Source organism: Alnus glutinosa, chromosome 8 (genome assembly GCF_958979055.1).
Source record: "Alnus glutinosa chromosome 8, dhAlnGlut1.1, whole genome shotgun sequence".
NCBI lineage: Eukaryota > Viridiplantae > Streptophyta > Magnoliopsida > Fagales > Betulaceae > Alnus > Alnus glutinosa.
The window spans coordinates 21460217-21486201 of NC_084893.1; the positions used below are offsets into that span (position 1 = coordinate 21460217).

General features: G+C 34.5%; 1 protein-coding gene across 4 annotated transcripts; it reads left to right on the forward strand.

Moving 5' to 3' along the window:
• Positions 1-539: 539 nt before the first annotated feature.
• Positions 540-25169, forward strand: LOC133874911 (tRNA dimethylallyltransferase 9). Of its 4 annotated transcripts, none has more exons than XM_062312829.1 (13): positions 540-910; positions 4222-4275; positions 7983-8025; positions 8229-8337; positions 10491-10689; positions 11025-11247; positions 15156-15250; positions 15865-15959; positions 21813-21888; positions 24384-24523; positions 24600-24726; positions 24811-24838; positions 24932-25169. In XM_062312829.1, the coding sequence occupies exons 1-11, from the start codon at positions 656-658 to the stop codon at positions 24661-24663; spliced, it is 1353 nt and encodes a 450-aa protein (XP_062168813.1). In that variant the 5' UTR covers positions 540-655; the 3' UTR covers positions 24664-24726; positions 24811-24838; positions 24932-25169. The 4 variants fall into 4 exon arrangements, with proteins under 4 accessions (XP_062168813.1, XP_062168812.1, XP_062168811.1 ...); XM_062312828.1 differs by having other exon boundaries at positions 24600-24721; XM_062312827.1 differs by having other exon boundaries at positions 541-910; positions 24811-25169.
• The last annotated feature ends 816 nt before the right edge of the window (positions 25170-25985 follow it).

A 25985-nucleotide genomic window follows, 5' to 3' on the forward strand; every position in this document is an offset into this window, starting at 1 on the left:
CCTAAAGCTAAAGACATAACAATAACCTTAGTCTCATCCCTAATTGTAAAGATATAACTTACATAGTGTAATTCATTTTCATACTCAATAATCGAGAATTATTGTGCCAATTGATTATTTAGAGATTAACGATGTTTGGGTGCATTGTTTTTCAAAAATAAATTCTATTGATATTCGCAATTTTTTTTCAAAAATCAATAAGATTTTATTCAACATTTTCTAATTTTGTCTAAAGAAGTCAAACCATCAAAATATTTTTTTTAACTTTATTTTACCTTGAAATTCGTACAATAAACTATAGTTAAATTTAGATTTCAAAAAATCGAACATTCTAACACGCCATAAATGATTCAAATTTGTTATATCAATATTTATTTTAGGACCATGAGAATTTTTTAAATAAAGGAAAATCATAGGAAAGCAAGAGTCATTAATCTATTCATTTTTCCACAAAAATGAAAAAAATAAGAAGAAAGAAAATTATAGTCCATGGCCTTCACCCCTTATCCACGCATCCAAACACTGGATAAGGAATATCCATACACAAACATCTAAAACCTCGTCAAAACCTCTGAAAGAAGTGGCAACACAAAATACCAGCAAACCCAAACACTGAGAGAGTAGTCCACTGTGAAATCTGTCTCCACAAACCAAAATGCTGAGTGGAGCGTGTAGCCTCCGCGCGTGTTGCCTACGCCTTCCGTACTCGCCGGAGAGGCCCCTCCTCCGGGCTGCTTCATTGCGGCTCAGGCGCTGCCGGCGCGTGTTATCCACCGCCTGCTCCGCTTCTGGCGCGAAGAAGGAGAAGGTGATTGTGATATCTGGGCCAACCGGAGCTGGGAAGAGCCGGCTCGCTATAGAGCTCGCCAAGCGGCTCAATGGAGAAATCATCAGTGCCGATTCTGTCCAGGTTTGGAAAGATTTTTTATTATTATTATTTTTAATTGTTCCCTGTTTGGTTGCCGAGAAAATTGGAAGGAAAGAAAGAAAGTACAGGAAATTGAGAATTTAATATTTTGTTTGGTTGCTGAGAGAATTGCTGAGTAGGAGTAATTGTTTTGGGTTTTCCAAGAATGAAATTCATTTAGTGCCTGTTTGATTGTTGAGAATTTTAAATCTCGAGAGTTATTGATCATTCAGAGTTTAAAATCACAATGAGTTAGAATTTCAAAACTTGACAGAATTGTTATGCGGATATGTTTATAATTTGAATCTATATCGTATTTCAGGCAACATCGCTTTTAAAAATTCCATCATTTTTGCCTGTGTACTCCTAAAGTTTAAAAACTATCAATTTAGTGTATTGAACTTTTAAGTTTTGCAATGTCACCCCTCCCGGCTCCCGTTAAGGTTTGTAATAAAATCAGATGGCAAATGAGTGAAATAACCTTTATATCTCTAAAAGTTTTATAAAATTTCAAATTTACCCTTAATTATCAATTAAAATTAATTTTTTTTAGAAAAAAATAATTTAAACTTGACCTGTGGGCGGCCAAGCTTGGCCGTGAGACAGGGCTATAGGTGTCAATAATTTTTTATTTTTATAAAAAATAAGGGCATTTTGGTCATTTTCATGGCGTTCGTAAAGATTTAACTGAAAATCTTAATCGAGGGTTGACATTATAAAAAAATTGAAAGTTTTATACATTAAATTAAAAGTTTTTGAACTTTGGAAGGACATTGCAAAAATGATGGAAGTTCAGGAGAGTCAAGTGGAGTTTTCCTAATAGACTTTGATGGTATCAAATAGTCTGAAATAGATATTTCACAAACGCATTAGTAGCTATGAGATTAATAATTTGATTGTTATGGACCCCTTGAACGCTGATAAAAAAATATTTAAAGATTAAACACAAAACAATTTTTTTTTTTTTTTTTTTTTTTTTTTTTCTTCTTCTTCTTCTTCTTCTTCCTAAAATTAAGGAAAAATTGCACCATTAGTCCCTGTGGTTGATCTAAATTACAAATCGCTCATTCAAATTAATTCAGAGATTCCTGTGGTTGGCTTAATTTACAAATCACTTTTTGAAGTCAAATTTCATTAAAAATTTTGACAGATTCCGTTAGGCTTCATGTCAGCGCCAACAAGATGGTGACACGTGTCGATTAAAAATAAATAAATAAATAAATAAAACTTAAAAAATTATTATTATTTTTTTTAAAAAAATAAAAATAGAAAATGGGTGTCGCCATCTTATTGGCGTTGACGTGGCGCCTAACGAAATTTGTGAATTTTTTTTAACTTAATTTGACTCTAGGGAGCGATTTGTAAATTAAGCTAACTACAAGGATCTCTAATTTAATTTTGACACCAGAGGAAGTGATTTGTAATTTAGGTCAACCATAGGAACCAATGATGCAATTTTCTCTAAATTAACTCTTACTTGGTTTTTTTCTTGGAGAAACTTGAATTGAAGTGTCATATTAGTATTTGGAGAAACTTCACTTAAATGCACTGGACTTTCATTGCTATTGCAATCTCTTCCAAAGTTCAAAAACTCTTAATTTTATGTATTCAACTTTCAAGTTTTTTATAATCTCAGCCCAACGGAGGACATGAAAATTACCAAAAATACCCAATATTTTATTATTTTTTAAAATTTAATTGCAATTTAAAGGCAATTTTGTAATTTCATAAAGTTTACAGGGGTATAAGGGTCATTACACCTTTTGACCATCTAATTAACCCCAAAAATCCTAACGGGAGGGTGAGATTGCAAAAAATCGAAAGTTGGATACATTAAATTGAGAGTTTTTAAAATCTTGAGAGATTGTAAAATCGATGAAAGTTTAGAAAAGTTAAGTGAAGTTTTCCATTTGTATTTTTTATGAAAACAAGATATGCGATAATTAGACAGTTCCTACCTAAAAGGTGGGAGGCACAATTCTCTCATTTCATGGGAATTTTAATTATCAGGAATTTTGTCAAATGAACAACTAAACTTTCACAAGCTCCCCAAAATTAATTCTGATCTTGAGTTCCTGTATAACAAACACACCCTAATGTAAGTTAACAAAATGTGAATGATGAATTCTTTGTTTGCTTGAGAAAAATGTAGGAAAGGAATGGAAAAGAATTTAATAGGTGAAACTTCACTTAACCTCTCTGAACTTTTGCGACATTTGCAACCATTCCTCCCCCCCACCCCACACACACACCCCCAAAGTTAAAAAAACTTTTAATTTGGTGTATCCAACTTTCAATTGGATACACTTGAAAGGGGTGAGATGACCTTTTAAAAATAGTGACCCACAGCCACCAGACCCCGTCGCGGTTATGACTAGACCCACCAATTTTTTGTTTTTGTTTTAAATTTATATATTTTTTGTTTTGATAAGTAAGAAGATATTATTAAAAAGTGTAAGACGCCCCTAGTACACCAGAAGTATACACAGGAACTACCAAAGCTGGCCTACAAAAGGAAAAGACCCAAACAAACCCACAAGGATTAACTCTAAAACCCGAATCCCACAAGGACCACGCATAACACCCATAGCCCAAAACACAGAAGAAGCTCCCATCAAACACCCAAACCTGCTCCGAAAGCACCCAACCCAACAAATCCCCAAAACCTGCAAGAAAACCCGAACCCTCCCCAAAAAAACCCACAACCCAAAATACATATGAAAATCAAACCCAAAATACAAAGTAAACCCGATATACAAGAAAGCAAACCCAAAATACAAAGCAAACTCGAAATACAAAGAAAAGCCAGAGCTACAGGGAAGGATGAGTGAAGTTCGATACACTAAATTGAGAGTTTTTGAACTTTTGTTTGGGGGGGGGGGGGGTAATTGCAAATGTCGTGGAAATTCAAGGAAGTTAAGTGGAGATTCCCCAATTTAATATTTTCCTTGTTTACATAGGCATGATAAAACTGCTTTGGCTGCCAGGAAATTGTGAAGTGGAAAGAATTTGAGATTGTATTATTTAGGAATTGATATGATATTACTTCCTAAATTATAATTTGCCTTCCCATTATGCCTAAAATCAGTAGTGAGGAGGTTCCCCAATATAATATTTTTCTTGTTTACATAGGCATGCTAAAGCTACTTTGGCTGCCAGGAAATTGTGAAGTGGAAAGAATTTGAGATTGTGTTATTTAGGAATCTATATGATAGTACTTCCTAAATTATAATTTGCCTTCCCATTGTGCCTAAAATCAGTAGTGAAATATCTTTTGTACTGAATTATTCACTTGAATATGGCTTGTACTACAGGTGTATCGAGGTCTTGATGTTGGATCTGCGAAGCCTTCTCCGAGTGATAGAAAGGTGCCTGATTAAGATAAGAAACATTTTTAGTATTTGCTTCTACTATCAAATTTACGTTTTGATGAATAATGTGTATGATCTGTTGTATTACTGATAATTCAGTGTCACCAAGAGGTGAAATATATTAATTATAATCTTTTGAGTGGTGTTGACACCATCACACGCACACACTCATTTGGAGATGCATTTATTTATAGTGGAAGAATTTGGAGAAAAGTACACATACTCCTCTCAAACTACTATTTTATTGTCAATGTTTCCCCCAAACTATCAATTGTGTCAATGTCCCTCCTAAAGTACAAAAAAATATCAATGTCCCCCAATGATAAAAATACTTTTCATAAAATTATATAAAAAAAGAAAAATTAAAAATTAAAAATTAATTTTTTTTAAAAAAAAATTGTTTTTGTCTTGTTTTTAATAATTTTCATTTTTTTTTTCGTTTTTTTTTTTTTTTTTTTTTTTTTTTTTAATTTTAATTTTCATTTGTTTTGTTTTTATTTTTTAGTTTTAGTTTTAGTTTTTTTCTTTTATTATTTATTTTTTCTCTCAAATTTATAAGGACATTTGTGTCTTATTGAAAAAAATTTAGGGTCATTTTTTGTCTTTTTGTTGTTCTTGGGGGAACATTGACATTTGTTTGGTAGTTTAAGAGGGACATTGACACAATTGACAGTTTAGGGGGGACATTGACAATTTGGAGGTAGTTTGAAGAGATATGTGTACTTTTCTCAAGAATTTGCTCATCTGTTAACTATTTCAATATAATTATATATGATTGTATGGTTCCTTGATGTGCCATGATGTTTTTGGAAGTCCTTGAACGCCTATATCCGAAATTGTTAGCCATAGCATATTCCATTACGTTGAATAGCTTATGTAAGAATGTGTTGACTTTTATCTCATTTGCATCTCTTCATCTAATGCTGGTTTCATTAATTGAATTATGTGTGTCATCCTGAAACCGATTGTCTAGATTTGTAAATACTAGATGAGATTATCAGCTGTGAATGTCATGCTATGATGTCAGTGGCTTCTGTATTTCCATATCTGTCATTCTGCATTTTGCCCGTGACCTATGTTTCAATTTTAGTTCTTGATGAAGTTTAACCCCTCAAAAAGAAAAGTGAGAGACTTTTTGAGAAATTTCTCACCTAAAATGGGCTGAAGGAACATGAAAGATTAAAAAGGGTGAACATTTGAAGTGAAACTACGTTGCTGGAGATTTAGTGCACACGTACTATAGTTATTGTAATGATAACTATGTGCAATCGATGATGAAACCTGATATCTTTGATGTGCACTTAGCTCACATGCATGAAGAAATGGATTGTTGTTCCAACTCTTTCAAGTATCAATATTTTGCATTGGAATGCATGGCGAGTCATATACTAAATTTCAATCATATTTTATACAACCTCCATGGAAATTCGAATTTCGAAGCATGCCCATTAATGTTTTTTACAGGTACAAACCAATTTGTGGTGCTTGTTTGCCATGAACAACACGATGCACTAGACATTGCCTATTTTTGCTTTTATTTCTTGCTTCCACTATGCTTCTGTTAGCCTTATTGATAAGTGCCAAATATTGTATATTTAGATCCCTTAATTCGCATTTGTTAAACCTTTAGCTTTGTTATTTTTTAATGTTTTTGGTTAGTTTTTGTATTTTGGTATTTTTCAGATCATTGAGAGAAAACAACAATTTTAAAGTGAAAAATGCAACGTTTGGAAGGAAGTACAAAATCAAAATCGGATTGGATTAAATTTCATATTCTGCACAAGTCATAGTATTTTAATCATTATTTTCAGCTCAAGTATTGGATTAAGGTGAAATCAGTGGTGTTGGAAAGAAAATTCAAAATACTACAAATCATTGTGAAATAAGATTTTCCAAATTCGAATTTCTGATATGCTATAAGGGCCCCACAATATAAGAACGCGAATTTCCTTGCTCTTGGCGGCTGCATACACTCTAAACCCTAGCATTCTTTTCTCTTATTAGAGTTTTAAGGGGTAGAGGTGGCATTTTAAAAATATGGGGTTTAACCTAATGTTTTGCTATAAAAACCCCATGATAGGCACCATTTAGGACAGATCCCAACATTGTACATAGCGGCAGTTAGGTTCTTTGGCTTTTATTCTTTGTAAGTTTGCTTGTTTTTTTTTTTATTATTTTTTTTATTATTTTTTATTTTTATGTTTTTAATAAAATTTAGTATTTTCTTCTTAGTGATGAGTAGCTAATTTTTCAACTAAGGTTGAGGATGAAACCTCACCTTTGAAGAGCAACAATATTTTCATGAGAGTTTATACTATTCGATTTTAGTGGGTTTAATATTTTCAATGTTTTACTTCTTTTCAATTATTGAGATGATTTTTTGGATATTTATTGTGATTTCCAGATACATGTGATGATTTGAGATAATCTCATTTAATTGATTGCTTGGATTTTTCATTTATCAAAACATTAGATATTCATTGTGTTTCGTTCTACGGATATATTTGATGATTTGGTTTAAACCGGATATCTTTTGTGATTTGTGCAAAGAACGGATTCATTGAATTATTTAATTAATTTTTGAAGTATAGTAGAACATACATAAGATTTGTACGGTGAGAACTTCGGATATGTATTGACGAACATGAAAATATGTTGTTATTTGGTGGGTGTGGATTCTAAAACCTTAGTACATTTTGTTTTGTTTTGTTTTATTTTATTCACAAAACCCCAAAATTCGGAACTAGGTTAAAATAGAATTAGTTTAAATAGAAATTAATTTTTGCAACATAATTCCCTGTGGATACGATCTCGCACTTGCACATACACTATATTGCAAACGATTTGTGCGCTTGCGAGTATTAAAATTTGCATATCACTTATGTTCTGATATGGCTGGAGTTATTCATTTCTCTTGATAAAGTGTACAAAAGAAAACTATATATATATACTAGTAAAGAATTATTGGTAGATAAGTTCATTTGTGTGGATTTTACAGCTTGTTGATTAAATTGAGCTACTTTGGTGCCTATATTGTAACACTCTAAAAAGTTAGTCTTACATTGGGAAGATGAATTGGCCAACATTGAGTGAGTGGATCATAAAAGTGTTCATGGGTGCTAAGTCCCATATTGATTCCTTATTATGTGAAACTGAACTTTATAAGTGATTATAGGGAGTTCTAATTGTAACTTGACTTGTCATTTTGGAGTGATAGTGCAGATGTGGCTAGTGCTTTCCTTGAATTGTTATAAATGATATCAGAGTAACCTAGTAACACCATGTGGTACTAAGGCACTGCATGACGTGGGCCCTTAAAGTTAGTCTTACATTGAGAAGATAAATCGTCCATATTGAGTGAGTAGAGATTATAAAGGTGTTCATAGGTACTAAATCCCACGTTAGTTTTTTATTAAGTGAGACTGAGCTTTATAAGTGATAATAGAGACCTCCAATTGTAACTTGACTTGTAATTTTGGAGTGATAACACAAATAAGGCCAGCGCTTTCCTGGGTTGTTACATATATTATCTTGCCGAGCCTGTCATACAGCAACTGGATTTGTGACTAGCACATTTCATTTTTGTTGCCATATTTTACAATCTCTTGGTACTTGAGTTTTCTCATCTTTCTTTATAAGCACATTACTTATCAAGAAAATAATAGTTTTCAAATTTCCAATTTTTTTTTTATCTTTTTTTGTAGGAGATACCACATCATCTTGTTGACATATTGGATCCATATGAAGGTATGTTGGGATCAGCTCTTTTCAACTAGGCATATATCATAATGTTCATATAATGTAAGATTTGGAAGTTATGATACAAAAGTGGCTCCTACTAATAATTTTGATTTTTTAATTGCTAGGTATTTGAACATTTTTTTTTTCTCTTTCTGGGCCTTTTAACATTTCTTTTCTCCCAATTTTATATTACTATTATATTTTTTTAGAGTATTCTGTTGGGAAATTCTTTGAGGATGCAAGGCAGGCTACAAGATGTATTCTTGACAGTGGCCGCGTTCCCATAGTTGCTGGTGGTACTGGATTGTACTTGCGGTGGTATGTTCCCATGAATCCTTTTGTAGGATGATCTTTAAAAAAACTGTTTCTTCTGTTTCAACTGAAAGGTTGAATGGATACCCAAAGTGTCTGTTGATCATTACATCATAAATTGATATCATTTGCAAGGGCCTCTGTACTTTGCAGTTCATTGTTGATATGATCTTGGCACCATGGAATAACTTGTTTAAAATTATTTACAATTTGTCAAATCTCTCTGTGAGTGTTAGATGGTTCTGTGGCCTATTAATATCTTATATGCTTAATTGGAAGCATCAGAGAATTTCGCTCTTGTAAATTTCTGTGACTTAAAAGTGATGGATACTTTTACTATGGTAAAAATTTTCTAGTCCCTATTTTGTTGGTATCTCTTGCAATAAGTGTGGATAAAACGCCTTATGAAGCAGATGTTACTAGTGCGAATCTCCCCTTCTCCCTCCCTCCCCTTAAGGACAAAAAGTTACTTATCAAAAAAAAAAAAAGTATGGAGAAAAATGAAATCATATGTCCTTTTTTTCTGCCATTCAAACCATATGGTATGGCTTAGAAGCTGGCCAAACAAAACATCAGTTATAAACACAAGTTATGTGGGAGCATAAGAAAATTATCAAGAACTTAAATGGCACCACATGGCTGATGGTCTAAAGGCGAACAAAAATCAAATTGCTTAACATGAATTATTAGTACTCGAAGTACAAAACATTAACTTTATCTCTAAACAAATAAATTTTGAGAAAGTTGTGGGTAAGCTGGGGAGGTTAGGAGGGGCGTCGTAACATTTTGGAAGTTTGGAGGTGGGCTCCTTTATGTTTAATGTGGTGTATTTGGAGAGAGTGTAATGCACAGAGCTTTGAAGATGGAGAGACTTCGGTAGTAGAGCTGAAAAAGATTATACTTCCTGTGTACTAGGGTTGCGCCCCTCTACTCTTTTCAAATGAGATTATATTGTTTATAAAAAAAAGAACATTACATTTATCTCTAACCGCATAGCACTTAGCTACCTAAGTAGACTGTCAGCAGGTAGGGAGAAAAGAATTTTTATTTATTTATTTTTTCTCCCTCAAAATCCCAGTTACTAAAGTAACTTACAATTGAAAAATTAGCAATGAGCTGTAGCTCATGGCACCTCCTCCTCCATAAGAGGTGGATGGTGAGTGAGGGGTGTGTGTAACTTACCAATAAAAAATTTATAATTAAAATATCTTGTTCATTGAAAAAATAATGTAGTTACCAGAGCCTCAAAGTAGAAGGATGATTAGCAATCGTATTATATGTACTGCACATTATTAACAGATTCTAAATTAAATTTGAAATATGCTCATTAAAAAAAAAATTGTAATATATTATATTTCTAAATGCTAAATATGATGTCTAAATGCTAATCAGTAAAGGTCATTTAACTTTGTTATTCCTTCAGTTGTTTCTAGCATGACCATGTATGATGCATTAGCAACAAATACCCAGTGAAACAGTTTCTACTCTTCACAAGCAAGTGGGAGAGAGTGGAGAAGAAAGAAAGAATGATTGAAGGTTGGATGTTACCGTGGTTTATCAATGAGCCGTATGTCTTATGCCCTGGAAAGCATTGCAGATATGATCTGAAATGTCTCATACTTAGTGCTAAAAACATATCATGCATATTTATCTCAGGAACAATTGGAAAAATTACTATCTACAACTGCCTGCAGCCAAACACAGGGCAAAAGAGGCACTGTATCTATGTGAAGGAATTTCTTAAGGTTGCATTAATGTTAACACGAACACCCCTGGATGAGCAGCTAAAGTTCATGATAGTTTTGAGCTTTATTTGTTATATTAATAATACTTTGTCGCTTCATTTTGGTGATTTTCTTGTTTGTTTTTTGTTTCTAGTTCGGTGCTTTCTCTTATATACTTCTGGTGTACTTAGGGGCGCCTTACGCTTTTAATAAGACCAGTTTATTACTTATAAAAAAAAAAAAAAATTGTTATATTAATAATACAACATATGGTTCAGATGAAATAATGCTGATGCTAGCTGTTGGGGGCAAATAGTTTTTATGTGAATTCCTGTCATGGATATTCATGATGTTGTAATTTTATAGCCTTACATTATTGTGTGCCAGCTTTTATGGTACTTAAATGCCTTTTTTATTTTATATTTCAAATCTAAGGTTCATGTATGGAAAGCCAGACGTTCCAAAAGCTTCTCGTGACATTGCCTCTGAAGTATATTCAGAATTAGCGGATTTACAGAGAAATGAAGACTGGGATGCAGCTGTGCAGTTGGTGATCAAAGCAGGTGACCCAAAGGCCCAATTTATAGCTGTCAATGATTGGTATCGGTTAAGACGTAGCCTTGAGATTATAAAGGTTAGTTTGGATGTTTTTTGGGTTTATTTCTGAACATTGGACTACCTCTCTCTCTCAAGCACAACACAACCAGAAAGCTGCACAATGGTCATGAAATTTTTCCCCTAAAGCTACAGAAGTAAGGTTCCGTTCAGAAGGCTTATTTCCTTTTATTGTAAGCTTTAGCACCTAAATTTTTGTTGGTTATTTTTCATAATCTAATCCTACAAAGATAATCTTTTATATATTTAGATAGTCTACTTAGGATTTTCTTTCATTAAATTAATAAAATACTTTGGGACAAGTTCATTACCACATATGTTCATAATTTATCAATATTTCCTTTGGAATGGCAGTCTAGTGGATCACCTCCATCTGCTTTTGGGGTACCATATGATTCTTTCAGGGAACAATGCAGTAGTGTAATAGACAGCTCTCATGATGTCAACTCTTCTGCTGATGCACTTGAAGAAAATGAATCAAAGGATTTAGATTATGACTTTACTTGTTTTTTTCTCTCTACCCAAAGAGTTGATCTCTACAAATCAATTGACTATCGGTGTGAAGATATGCTTTCAGGTAGATCATGCTACGGAAACACCAATATCTTTTTAGTTTTCTGCCACTTAAAAATATCAAATTCTTTGAAGTACACACCCAGTCATATATATTTAAACTGTCATGATTATTTCTGCAAAGATGACTATATTATATTTTTATTGCCCCCCCCCCCCCCCCCCCCCCCCCCCCCCCCCCCCCCCTTCTCACCCACCCACACCCCACACATAGGCATAGGACTTTCTAATATTAGTGTTTATGCAATTCAGATATGGAGATGTGCTACCTTTTACCTATAAAGATCCTTACTGCTCATAGTGGCATCTACCAGAAATGCATTAGTTTTTGCACCTTACTTGTATTCCACGAAGACCTTTAAGAATGAATCTTTCAGATCATCCCCATTTCTTCCTTAAAACTTACATGAAATTTTCAGTTTCATGGCAACCAAATTTGTGACTAAACTCATGTTGGCACTTGCTTGATAATCAAGGACAATCCCCTTTCTCCTTTTTCTTCTTTTGGGCTTTTGTTGGCATCCCATATCATGCCTGTCAAATTAGAATACATGAAATGGCCAGTTGTGTTGAGATTTGAGTGTTTCTTGAGATTGGCTTTATGCCTAAGCATCGATCCAATTTACTCTCAATTTCTTCCAAATTGTTTCATATGCAATGAGACAGCACCATGCATGAGCTAGTTTTAAGAGATTCATCATCAACTCCTTTATGGGCTTTAACATATCTCTACAGTCCGACCAAATAAGAAAAAAAACATTTATCTTTGTACAAGTCTAGAATGCTTTTTAGTGTCACACTGGTATCTGGACAAAACATATTGTGTTGTAAATTTGTTTCTCATCTTAAAACCCAGTCTCTTTTTCTGCATCTTATGTTTTTTTAATTTACTACCATTATGTAACTCTTAAGAACAAATTACTTGTGCTAACCCAGTCCCATTCAATAGATCTGTACCAATTTCTCATATCATTACTTTTGGGAAGCAGTGTGGAGCATGGCATCAAGGACGTGAGATTATGTGATTGTCACCTCCTGGAATTGCTCTGCTACCTTTGTCGAATAAGTTGGGGGAAGGGAGAATAGAGGGTCAGATTTTAAAGGAGGTGCAGGCATATGAGTCGATTGGAGTTGAGTCGAATAACAATTTGTTTGCCTTATGTGGGGATATGAAGAATTGTCCTTTGAGTGGTGAATGTCCCTGTGAAGGAGGTTAAGGAAAGTGAACCAATAACATTTCATCTACTTGCTGACTTGCTATGGTTGAAGAGCAAGGTGTCCCACATTCGGTGTCCTTAGATTGGGTGGTTGAAAGGATGAAGAATTTTTGTCATGTGATGATTTTGAGGATCAAATGTTGGTGTTGTTTTCTGCATCGAAGCAAGCGGACATAAGAACTTTGCGGTTAATGATTCAGAGAAGAGTTTTAATGCAACCTCTGTATCCCTTGTACCAAAGAAGGCAGATGCTGTGGATATTAAGGACTTCCGTCCTATTAGCTTAGTGGGTGTTGTATATAAAATCATTTCCAAGGTCTTGGCAAACAAGCTAAAATCGGTTTTGGGAAAGATTATTTCTAGTTACCAAAATGCGTTCATTGGAGGTAGACAAATTTTGGATTCAATTCTGATTGCTAATGAATGTTTGGATAGTCGGATTAGACTTGGGGAACATGGAGCGTTGTGTAAATTGGATTTGGAGAAGGCGTATGGTCATGTAAATGGGGAGTTCTTGCTATATTTGTTGAAGAGATGTGGATTTAGGGAGAAATGGAGGGATTGGATAGCGCTTTGTATTTCTACGGTGTGGTTTTCCATTCTTATTAATGGTTCACCGTCTAGATTTTTTAGTAGCTCTTGTGGATTGAGACGGGGATCTTCCATCGCTGCTATTGTTTATGGTAGTTATGGAGGCATTGAGTAGGTGGATATGAGACTTTTATTTGGATTTTCAGTGGGGTTGAGGAATAATGAAAAGTTGTTAGTCTCATTTATTATTTGCTAATGACACTTTGATTTTCTGTGAAGCGAATTTCAAACAACTATGACATTTGTGATGCATTTTCTTATGTTTCGAAGTTGTTTTGGGATTGAAGATTAATTTGGCAAAATCAGAAATAGTTCCTATTGGCGATGTGGGAGATGTAGGAGGGTTGGCCCATATTCTTGGTTTTAGATTATCTTCTTTGCCTATGAAGTACTTGGGTTTGCCATTGGGTGCTTCTTACAAGGCTACATCTATTTGGAATGGCATAATTGAAAAAATGGAATGTCAGTTGGCTGGATGGAGAATGCTTTTATTTATCTAAGGGTGGTAGATTGACTCTGATTAAAATTACTATTTCCAATTTGCCTACTTATTATCTCTTTCCCTATTCTAGTGGGTGTGGCTAATAGGCTTGAGAAACTTTAGAGGGGATTTTTGTGGGGTGGAATTGGGGATGAGTTTAAGTTCTATTTAGTGAACTGATCGAGAATTTGTACTCCGATGAAATCAGGTGGTTTGGGGGTTAGGAACCTGATTCAGTTTAATCGAGCTCTTTTGGGAAAATGGTTGTGGTGTTATGCTATGAAGAGTGAAGATTTATGGAGATTGGTGATAGATATTAAATATGATAGTTTAAAGGGAGGTTGGTGTTCTAAGGAGGTAACCTGTCAATTTGGAGTGGGAGTGTGGAAATTTATAAGAAGGGGGTGGGAAACTTTCTCAAAATTTGTTAGATATGAGGTGGGTGATGGGTCAAAGGTCATTTATTGGCATGCCGTGGATGTGGTCCATTCTTTCTTTGAGATGTTGTATTCTCTTAGAGTAAGGCGAGGAGATGTGGATAGAATATGTTGGAGTCGTTCTAAAATGCGCAAGTTTGAAGTGAAGTCTTATTATCAAGTGTTAACCATTCCTACTGGATCTCCTTTCCTTTGGAAGTGTATTGTGAGAGTTGAGGCTCCTTCGAGGGTGATGTTTTTTGTGTGTAAGGCAGCATTAGGGAAAATATTGACTTTGGATAACTTGAGAAAGAGGAATGTTGTGGTGGAGTGGTGTTCTATGTGCAAGAAGAGTGGGGAGTCCATTTATCACCTTCTGATTCATTGTGAAGTAGTAAGAGATCTATGAAGCTCACTTATCAATTTGTTTGTTGTTGATTGGGTTATACCTAGAAGGGCGAGAGAGTTGTTGGTGAGTTGGAGGGGTCAAGTAGGGCGTGGAAACATTTTGAAGTTTGGAGGTTGGCTCTGTTATGTTTAATATGGTGTATTTGGAGGGAGCAGAATGTTTGGAGCTTTGAAGATATAGAGACTTTGGTGGTAGAACTGAAAAGGATTATGTTCAACGCTTGCCTTATTCTAGTTTTTCAGATTTTTTAAACTTTTGTTCATCTTTTTCTCTTGATTAGAAGGTTTTTTTGTATACTTCCTATGTATTAGGGTTGCACCCCTTTGCGCTTTTTAATGAGATTGAATTACTTATAAAAAAAGATTAATATATTGAGTAAGAATTTCTCAAGAAGACTAGAGGTTCTATTTTTTCCCCCCTAATAAAAGGAGAAAAAAATAATAATGATTTTATCGAAAGGAAGAGAGGAGGCAAAAGTTTATGATCCATTTTATGTTGATTTTACTTGCAATTAGTTGGTTTATTTTTCATAGTTCACACATTCTTGTAGCTGTTTATTTTGATATTGTTATGGATTTATATATATATATATATCCTTCACTCCTAGAGGAATGCAAATCAGAGTTATACCGATCAACAATAATCTGATATTAACGGATATTTCCTTGTGAGTATATGCAAGGAAATACTTTGATACCCAGCACAGTATATAAAATTTCTTTCTTGACATATTAGCTTTTTACTGTATTGTTCAACTCTAGAGCTGTGTTCATTTTGAATGGTTGGTTTTGCCTGTAGCAAGCGACGGGATTCTGTCTGAGGCCAGATGGCTTCTTGATACAGGTCTTCTACCTAATTCAAATTCTGCAACCCGAGCAATCGGTTACAGACAAGTATGCCTTTCATATTTTTCTTCTTCTATTCTTCCAGTTTATCATAGTGTCTAATTTTCTAGCAGCAGTGCTAGTGCTAATAATTTGTTGTAATTCTGGAATTGGGTTATCAACTAACCTTTTCCTTCAAAAGCCTAATTTTGATATGATTCATAAAGGAAGGCCTATTGCTTTACCCTTAGGCTTGTTGCTGCTTCTGTGTGTTATAATCAATTATCTCCAAACACCTTGGCAGTCTTTTTGGGTATCTCTTGGAATTCATGACTTTCTCGTTGCTGTATATATCAAAAGAAAATAAAAACAACTTTCTCATAGCTGAATATTTGATTCACTGAATTTTTGTTATTTCCAAGCCCTAGACATTTGTTTCCTCTTCACCTATTCTGTATTGAATGTTGCTTCATTTTTGAACCTTACAACCATGACTTCTTAATGCCATTCTGGATAAAGTAGTATTTGAACCTCTAAATGATGCTATCTTTCCTACTTCGTCCTTGACTTCGCTCTAATTTATTTTTCCAACTGATTTTGGCTTGTTCCGGTTTTAAGTGGTTTATTCTATTTTAAGCAGTTATTTTAATATTCATTTGGTTTGTATGATTCGCTAATTTCAGGCAATGGAGTACTTATCACAGTGTAGGGAGCAAGGAGGTAGCAGTTCTCCTGGAGAATTTTTCGCTTTTTTATCTGAATTTCAGAAAGCATCTAGGTAACATGTTAACATCTTTATCGCTATAATTATACGACTCATATATTAAGGTCCTGTGCATCCAAGTAATGAGGCATTTTGTTATGTATTTGAGCATTGCCAATATTAATTTTTGGTAGTTGAAAAAGAAAGAAGAAAAAGCTTTTGAATCAATGGATGATCAGAAAGATCATCACTTGGGATATTTTCTTTTCGGTAATCTATATGTTTAATCAGGGCCATTGTATGGTGCAATGGTAAAAGTCTCAGGATGCAAAGCATACTTCGGGGGTTTGAGTCTTGAGAGGCCACTTAATGTTAAAATGCTGAAAGAGAGGACAGTATTTAAGCCACCCTTCTCAGGACCCTACTTAAGTGGGACCAGCACTAGGTAATGACCTTTAATCTGCATCTTTTTTAAAACAGTCAAGTGATAAAATAAGGCAAAGCAACACCCTAAAGTCTCCAGTAGTGGTTGTCCGACAGAAATTGCCTATAGTCGGAAGTTAGTTCATTTAGACTCTGACTTCAATTTGCCATACATCAGCTTCTCGATAGACATATCTGATTTCAACAACCCCAGTTTTTCTAGATAAACTTCTGACTCCCTGTACTAAGGCACTGTCTCCAAGGTTGTTAACTCCTTAGAAGTGAGTTGGAGAGGAGTATCTTTCTTGAAGAAGTGAGTTGGAGACAGAAGTCAAGGACCCTTTGGTTGACAAAGGGAGACAATAATACTAAATTTTTCCATCATTTGGCAAATTCGCATAGAAGAAATAATTCAATGGAGTCCCTAGTGGTTAATGGGAATATGACTGCTAATTCAGTAGTAATAAAGGAACATTTTGTGAACTTTTATAAACAGTTGTATTCTAAACAATATATGTGGAGACCAAAGGTGGATGGCCTCTCATTCCTTTTCATTGTTGGGGTGGTAGAAATTAAGGATTCGTCCTATCAACTTAGTGGGTGGTGTGTACAAAATTATTTATAGAGTATTGGCAAATAGGTTGAAGTCGGTATTAGGAAAGATTGTCTCAAGTTCTCACAATGCGTTTATCAGAGGTAGACAAATCCTGGATACTGTATTGGTGGTGAATGAATGTTTGGATAGTTGGATTCAATTTGGAGAGCCGGGAACATTATGTAAATTGGATTTGAAGAAGGCTTATGACCATGTCAACTGGGAGTTTCTATTATATTGGTTGAAAAGGCGTGGCTTTTGGGAGAGATGGAGAGGTTGGATAGATCACTGGATATCTACGGTGCAGTTTTCCATTCTTATTAATGGGTTTCCTTCTCGATTCTTTAGTATTTCGCATGGATTACAACAGGGGTATCCATTGTCTCCATTATTGTTTGTGGATATTATGGAGGCATTAAGCAAGATGATGTTTGCTACGGTGGATAGTGGGCTTCTATCTAGACGTCGGCGGGATCGAGGAATCATGAGGAGATGATTGTGTCGCATTTATTGTTTGTAGATTATATGTTGATCTTTTGTGAGCCAAGTTATGAACAACTTCGTAACTTGAGATGCCTTATGTTTTGAAGTGGTGTCGGGGTTGAAGATAAACTTGTCTAAGTCAGAGATGCCTTATGCTTGTGGTAAGATGCATGGGTGGAAGATCATATGCAGTTCCGGAATGGAAACATTCATTGGAATATTTTCTTTACAAGACTTGTGCATGATCGAGAGGTGGAAGTGGTCTTTGCTTTCTTTGAGTTTATGTAGTCTCAAAGAGTAAGGCAAGGAGGTGAGAATAAAATTTGTTGGATTCCTTCTAAATGAAAATCGTTTGAAGTTAAGTCTTACTATCAGGTGTTATCTACTCAAGTAAGTTCCCCTTTTTCTTGGAAGAGTATTTGGAAAGTTAAGGCTCCCTCAAGACTGGCATTCTTTGTATGGACGATGGCTTTAGGGAAAATTTTGACTTTGGATAATTTACGAAGATGAATGTTATTGTGGTTGAGTGGTGATGTATGTGTAAGAAATGTAGGGAGTCGATTGATCACATTCTTCTTCATTGTGAGGTTGCAACAGAATTATGAAATGTACTTTTCTAGTTGTTTGATGTTGCATAGGTTATGCCTCGAAGGGTGAGTGAGTTCTTGGTGAGTTAGAGGGGACAATTAGGAAGCCGTACTGCTTTGAAAATGTGGAGGTTGGTGTGATGTTCCGTATCGTCTGGGAATGAGAATGTGCTTATATGTATAAACATACCCTTATTGACACAACGCTTTTTAAAGCCGTGATGGTCATGAACCTATCAGAACTCCACAGTTAAGCGTGCTTCTGCGAAAGTAGTACTGGGATGGGTGATCTCCTGGGAAGTCAGGTTCGGGGGAGCTGAAAGCGGACAATATTGTGTTATTGAGGGTGGGTTGTTACAAATAGTATCAGAGTCATTGCCTACCCTGAGATGGGGGGAGCGTGCACAAGCCTATGAGGGTCTCTAGCGGGGACACTGGGTCCCAAGAGTGGGTGATTCTGACGTCCTACATCGCCTGTGAATGGGGATATGCTTATATGTATAAACACACCCTTCTTGATATAACGCCTTTTAAAGCCGTGATGGCCATGAACCTATCAAAACTTCGCAGTTAAGCATGCTTCTGCGAAAGTAGTACTGGGATGGGTGACCTCCTGGGAAGTCTGGTTCGAGGGAGTCAAAAGCAGACAATATTGTGTCATTGAGGGTGGGTCGTTACAAACTCCTTTGTGCTTAATGTGGTGTCTTTGGAGAGAGCGGAATGGAAGGAGCTTTGAAGATCGTGAGATTGTGATGTTAGAGTTGAAGAAGACGATGTTACAATCCCTTTATGCATGGTGAGTAGCATAGAATAGTTTGCCTGTTTCAAATTTTATTTTATTTTATTTTTGTGTTTTTGGAATTTTGTTCTTTTTTCTATACTTTAGGGATTCTTTTATATACTTTATGTGTACTAGGGTTGCGCCCTATGTGCTTTTAATGAATTTGCATTACTTATCAAAAAGAAATTCTTATAGTGTGGGTTAATGATTCCAAGGTGCTGCAATTGTGAAAGATGTATGCATTAAAGACCTGATCTTTTTCTTCCCCCACTTTCATCTCTACACTTGGAGCAACAGCATATGGCAGTAGACCCCAATGCGAGAGGCGTCTCGCTTTTAGTCTTTTCTATATATGGTTAATTATGCATCAATTTCTACCTAAAACATGTTAATAAATTCTTTTTTTTCAAGGCACACAGTGGGGCAACAAATGTATACATCGCTCAAGGTGTAAATATTCAAGGCTCCTAACAGGTCTATGCCTTTTGGTGTCAGGCATATTTTCATTGCCTCCTTCATGGAGGCATAAGGCTTATGCTAGTTCGGATAATTTATTATTGTTCTTTCAAATTTAACCACAAGTTGATCAGAGTTAAAATTAAAAGTATTTGTGGTTTAGAGACAAAAATGCTCACTCTTTCTGCTTGTTCCGTGATTGGTAAGGGCGAAACCTTGACTTGATCAAGGAGATGGAATCACAGCTACAGCTTGGCTTTTCTAGTTCTAAAATCTCATTTCATCTGTGAGACCTTCTGGCAAGTTCTTGAATTTTAGTCTGGCAGCCAAAATGTTTTGCTTGTTTCTGATTTTTGCAAACTAAAAATTAATCTGGCCATTCTTCATATGCCATCCTCTAATTCTATATTAGTTTTAAACCTAATTTGGTTTGGCTGAAGTTATAAGCACTCAGCTTGAAGATAATAGTATTATTATTGGGGCCCAAAAATTAAGGGTCTGCTTGGTAAAGTTTTGAGAAGTGTTTTGGGTTTTGAAAAAGGTGAAAATTGTAAAGTGTTAGTGGGGTCCACAAAAGAAAATTCGTTAGGTAAAGTTTTTTAAAAGTGTTTTGGAAAAACAAAAAACTGAGATGTGTTTTTTTTTTTTAATTAAAAAAAGAAAAAAGAAAAAAGAAAAAAGAAAAAAGAAAAAAGAAAAAAAAAGTCATATGAACCTACTAGAGCTAGACAAATTGGCAGCCACCACGATGGCTTCTACTGTATCTGGCAGTGGCCACCTTGGGACCTCCAGGCAGATCTAATGGCCCACCAGATGTTCTAGAGGCCACCGTGGGGCCGCCACACCAGCCTCCACTTCTTCTTTTTTTTTTTTTAATTTGATTTTCTTTGTATACAAAAAGCAAATTTCACACTTGAAAAAATGAGCTTGTATTTTCAAAAGATGGTGTGAAAAGTTATATAAAAGTGTTTTGTGTTTTTTTTTTTTTTTTTTGAGAAGCATTTTGTTTTTTGAAAAGAGTTTTGTGGTTTGTTTTAAAAAGTCTGTTAGTGGTGGGGGGCCACATTTGAAACCCCGTTTGGATAACTGATGTTTGAGAAGTGTTTTCAGCGTTTGAAAGTTGAGAGGGGCTTTTGAAAATTTTGCCGATCAAACCCTCGACTTTTAGATTTATTATTTGGCCTACTTTCTTTTTAACGTTTCTTGCTATTGAATACAAGCACTCCCTTTTAAGATTGATAGCATTTTCAATTTTTTTATGTATGTTATTTACGAATTTGTCAACCTTTCTTATTACTCTTAGTTATAAAATATATTAAAAGATAAAAGTTCAAATTTCAAATTTCAAAATACTTATGCTTAATGACACCTTAACGCCATGAGGCTTAAAGGTTCCTTTTGTGAGGGTAAAACACATTGCATCACGCTTTCACATTTAAAACTGTGTTCTTAACATGTATTGCTTTTGTTGGATTCCTCATTTTTCAGTCCCCTCTTCCCCCCTCTCTTTTCAATCTACAAAGTGAAGGGAAGATCTAATTTTGGTATTTCATGTGGTTGGATCCTGGAAAATAGCATCAAATGCAAGGAATTTATGAAGCTAGTAATTGCTCTGAAATAGGTCTTCAACTTTGTTGTCTATGGAAATTCCTTGAATCAATTTATTGCAGGAGGGTGATTTTTCCTCTCTCAGAGCGAAAACATAAAAACTGGTTTTCTCATCTACATTTGTTCATGTGATTGTACTTCTACTCTATGAAAACATTATGATCTCAAGTTAGTATAATCTATTTTTTTTGGTATCATCCAAACTGAGGAATCCTTATTCTTGCTTGATGCAAACTGTAGCAGAATTGGAATTTGGATTGCCAGTCCATACTCCAATTTCAATCCCTTCCATCAAACCCTTGTAGTCTTTTTACGCTACACAACTTTTTTTTTTTTTTTTTTTTTTTGTTTTGTTTTTTGGCCGAGGAACCCTCGCAATGCATGGCCACTTCTTATACTCACTCCTGTCGGGTAAATCTCTGATGTGCAAAGCGCCCTATCCACATGGATCGGGTAATATTCCGGTGGGCTCGCCCCAATGAATTGTTTGCACTCAAAGAGATTTGATCTTAGATTTGATGGGAATGCCACCAAGACCAAGACCTTTACCACTTGCATTGAAGTTACTAGAGTTCCTGAACACACACAGAGTTATGAAGAATGAGAAAATAGCGATAATGCTTTTTGTATATAAGAAAATATATAGGACAAATTTGACATTTTGATAGTTTTCCTATCTGTAAAAGTAAAAATTGCATAATATCCCTCGCATGTAAACATAAATATTTTATTGTATCATCTAATTCTGTTCTTCATAATATTAAACCGCTCTTGCATTTTGATTTATTCATTTTTTTATTATCTAAGTTCATTTGTTTATTTATTTTTTGAAAAAATAAAGAAGTTCCTATCTTGGCCTCTTAAAAGTAATAGCTTGATGGTTGTAGCTTAGACTTTATTACCCTGTCTAATGGATCACATATCCAGCTAGTTGTAATCCTACAATTTTTGAGTTTGTGATACTCTTATCCAGCAGATGTAAATTTGTTGTGCAGAAATTTTGCAAAAAGGCAATTGACATGGTTTCGTAATGAGCATATATATCACTGGCTTGATGCTTCTAAGCCTCTGGTATGTCACTTGCATTCTTTCCTTGTTCCTAATCTGCCTTAACTTCTTTGTTTTTTCTTCTTTGGGTGTGTTAATTCATTCAGACGTCTACGTTATCTCACTAAATGCATATTTATGTGGCAAAATTCAACATGTGATCACGTGGGTATTGGTGTAGTCTGGGATGAATGTATTCATTTCTGCATTTGTGTCTAGAACTGGTTATGAAGGGGCATATTTCTCATCAACATGGAAATCATATAGTATGTCATCAAGATCCAAAATTTTAGTACAATTCTTAATGATGGAGTTTAGCTTGATAGAGAAATAAGATATAGAAGGGCCACATCTCTTCTTCCCACTTACTCTGGTATACTTGCTGATGCACATAGCATGGGCTGGGGTGTTTCATTTGACAGATTTCTTTATATTGTAATTTTTTATGCATTATTACCATTTAAAAAATCTTAACTAACAGAAGTTAGCATAATTTAGGAGTTAAGGGAACTGTGAATCCATGGTGCATAATAATTTGCTCTTAGCTACATACATGAATAATAAAATTAGGATAACATTAAGGAATACCATATTTCCATTTCCTTTTCTCATATCCTAGAATGCCAAAGGCAATATTTCAGATTATTGAATTTTAGATTGCTTTTCAACGAAAATGCTGAGAACAATGAGTATACTGTACAACCATTTCTCCATTTCATTCAAATTATTCTATTCATATGCAGTACAAAATTTTATATTAATTACAAACCTGTAGTAACCAATGGCAAAAACTAAAAAAATCCATGGTTTCCCGGAAGAACCCCATTTCATCCAGTTGTTGCGAAGCAGGAAAAAAGCAGTTTTTTGCACAACTTGCTCATAATGTAGGTCCCAATTTTATATCATATTTGGCCAAAGAAGCATCGGACAGGTTGGAGTTCTTACCTTCTAGGGACTCCATGGACTAAGATGCTTTCATTATATTGGCTATGCCGAAAGGCTTCCACAACAAATCGAATGAAACCTGCTAAAAAATTGAAACTTTACTTTTTGTAATTGCTTTTTCATATATTGTTTTCATGTCATTTGTAAATGATGATTACTTTTTGTTATATTATTCTTGTATTGCCTATTTTCTTATCTTCTCCGCACATGAATCTTTTTGAGAAATATTGATAAAATCCCCTTGTGCCTTTTGCGTTTTTTCACATTAAGACTCTGTATACTCCTTGTGGACTTAGGGGCGCCTTACGCTTTTTAATAACACTTTTCTTACTTATCAAAAAAAAAAAAAAGATTACAATTTCTAGCTGTTAGACATGACCCGGCCACCCATGGTTACATATCATTGGACATGACTTTACTTCTTCTTTTTTTTCCTTTTCCTTTTCTTTTTCTCTTTTCTTTTATTTTTTAGTCCTCTTTTATTTTATTTTATTTTTTTTGTTTGTTTTTTTTCAATTTTTTGATAGGAAGGCATGATTGTATTTTCATATTATTATTGTTGTTTATTTGATGAACAAATAGAGGGAGGTCTTGGAAGGGTCTCAGATTTGTAAAAAATGAGGTCTTAATGTCAAAAACATGAAAAGCACAAGGAGGTCCTATCAATATTTTCCAATCTTTTTTAGCTGTGAGTTTGAAGTTTGAAGCAAGATTCTTCTTGATGCAAATCCTATGAAGGAAGTCTTCTGACGATGTTCGAAGGCTCTTATTATTCATTACTACTATTAATTACAGTGTTTTTATATTACTAGTAATGTTGTTTTCACGTAACAGGCTATGCTGTATAATGTTGTTATACTGCATAAGCATATATAGTTTAAACTGAACTCTAGATTTGAAATTTTGGATGCAAGAAACATGTAATCATCAAATTTATTGATCTTCAGTGGATTTGCAGCAAACAAATTTGCTAGTTTGGCAGCCTTTTTTGCTCTTAGTTGGTGTACAGCTTTTGTCTTCTTCTTTTTTATCAGCGACTGTGACTCTTCAGAAGCATGCCATGGGTTTTCCTGATCAATCTTTTTAATTTTTCTTCTTCTTCTTCTTCTTTTTTTTTTTTTTTTTTTTTTTTTCTTATGAGATTTTCTGCAATGAAAACCAATCCTCGTTTTGTATCCTGGGGTTAATGACACAATCGTGGAGGATTTGATTCAAATTGGTTTGGTTAAAAGGTTATGTGTGGTGCACTGAACTAATATGACCCTCTAATATTTTTGTCTGGAGCTCTGTTCTTGGGACAAGAATGCAAAATCATCCTTGATATTTGATTTGTGAAAGGATATCAAGATGCCGTAGGTTAACTTTTTTTTTTTTTTTTTTTTATTCTAGTTAAGTAGACTTTGTTGCTTCAATTACGGTTGTGAAATACACAAGTTTTTTAGAGACTGATACATGTGAGCTTTGTGATTTGGCACCAAAGTGCAAATGATTATGCATATAATTAAGGTCCTTAAATTTGTTGCTCAAATTCTCTTCTTACCTTATTCTGATCTGCAAGAGGGACAATTTTGCAGGAACTGGTGCTGAACTTCATTTATGACGCATACCATGACGAAAGCAGAGTTTTGGTGGTGCCCGAAGCACTAAGAATGAAGAAAGATATTTCGAACCGCCGAGAAACTTCCGAACTTAAGGCCTACCGCACAAGAAATAGGTATGAACTTGTTATACTCAATATTATGTTGTGCTGTTTATTGTAAAGAGCTAAAAGCTTTTCTTCAACTGTGAAGGCATTTTGTCAGTCGTCAAGATTGTTCTGATATTTTAGACTGGATAAAGAGAACCCAAGGGTGAAGCAATGAGAACTAAGCTCATTTTGACTGTAATCGGAATGAGGCAAATTTTAACCTTGGTAAGGTTAGTTTTAAAAAAAACTACGGCACATTTTTGTAGTTTTTTCAACGGTTCAAATATAATTTCGTTCTTTTATCTTCTCGGCAGTGACTCGTGGACTCCAGCTAATCGCCACGTGAGCATCATCTTCTTTATTGAAGCAAAATTGAGTGTATTTTTTTTTGTGGGGGGGGAATGGAGGATTCAGTGCATGTCTTGGTAACTGCAGGTGTTTGGACTTCTGGGTGACACTTTCCCCGGAAGACTGATGGTTAAAGTACTTTATTCCAAGTAATATCTATCATATTCAATTGCACTATCTCTGCGGATTTATACAGAATATTCTTTTTTATTATTAGGATCTATACAGAATATTCGTTATATGATTCATCAATCTCTAAGAGATGTCATGCATATTATTAATCACCAGAATACATATTTATACGAGCATAGACCTGCATAACAAATTATTATTATTATTATTAGTTTGAGGTAAATGTTTTTTATTTTTATTGAATCAAATTTGGAGTTGGTTTTGGCTAACTTTGTCTAAGGAATATTATTTAAATTAGGAGAAATTTTTTTTATCGCTTTTACAATCACCCTCATTTAAGTTTAAAAACTCTTAATTTGATGTATCAAATTTGAAAAAGTTTGCAATGTCATTGGATGGAGTATAGGTGAAATGTCTTTGATATCCCTGTGTTTATTAAATAATTAAAAATCCTATTAAAAAAAAAAAAAAAGACATGGAACCCACCCGACAACAATTTTTTAATAAATGCAGGGATAAAACACGTAAAAAATTAAATTCTACACCTTACCTTTTAAACGATTTGAAATAACTAAAATGAGCCATATGAACGTGAATGGTTTTAAAATAATAAATAGTTTAACCTTTGTTTTTTTATGTTTAAATGTATAGTTTGGTCCCTTGAAATATATGGTGAGTTTTAATTTAGTGCTTAGATTATGGAAGCTTCAACTTTGTCAATGAAAAATTTTCAATCGTGAGCTATGTTATGTGATCTTTGCCACAATAAAACTATTGACAATCAAAGCAAATATTCATATGAACCGTGTCATCAATTTTTTCTTTTTCTTTTTTGTAATGATATGGTCATCAAGTTGCAATCAAAGAACTAACTTATAATTAAGACTATTAAGAACAAAAAAACATTATCCATAAGATCGCTCTTTTCTCTCTCCTAAAGATTCCTAAACCTCTATCCATAGCTGTCGAGGAGGGGGTAGAGAAATCCACTTCCTCCTCCTCCCCCTTC

Bases quoted from the DNA above. Each gene is read 5' to 3' on its own strand.
- LOC133874911 (XM_062312829.1), top strand. From the start codon at position 656: ATGCTGAGTGGAGCGTGTAGCCTCCGCGCGTGTTGCCTACGCCTTCCG. The intron at 10,690-11,024 runs GTTAGTTTGGAT...TTGGAATGGCAG, and splicing joins GTAGCCTTGAGATTATAAAG to TCTAGTGGATCACCTCCATC. The intron at 15,251-15,864 runs GTATGCCTTTCA...CGCTAATTTCAG, and splicing joins GAGCAATCGGTTACAGACAA to GCAATGGAGTACTTATCACA.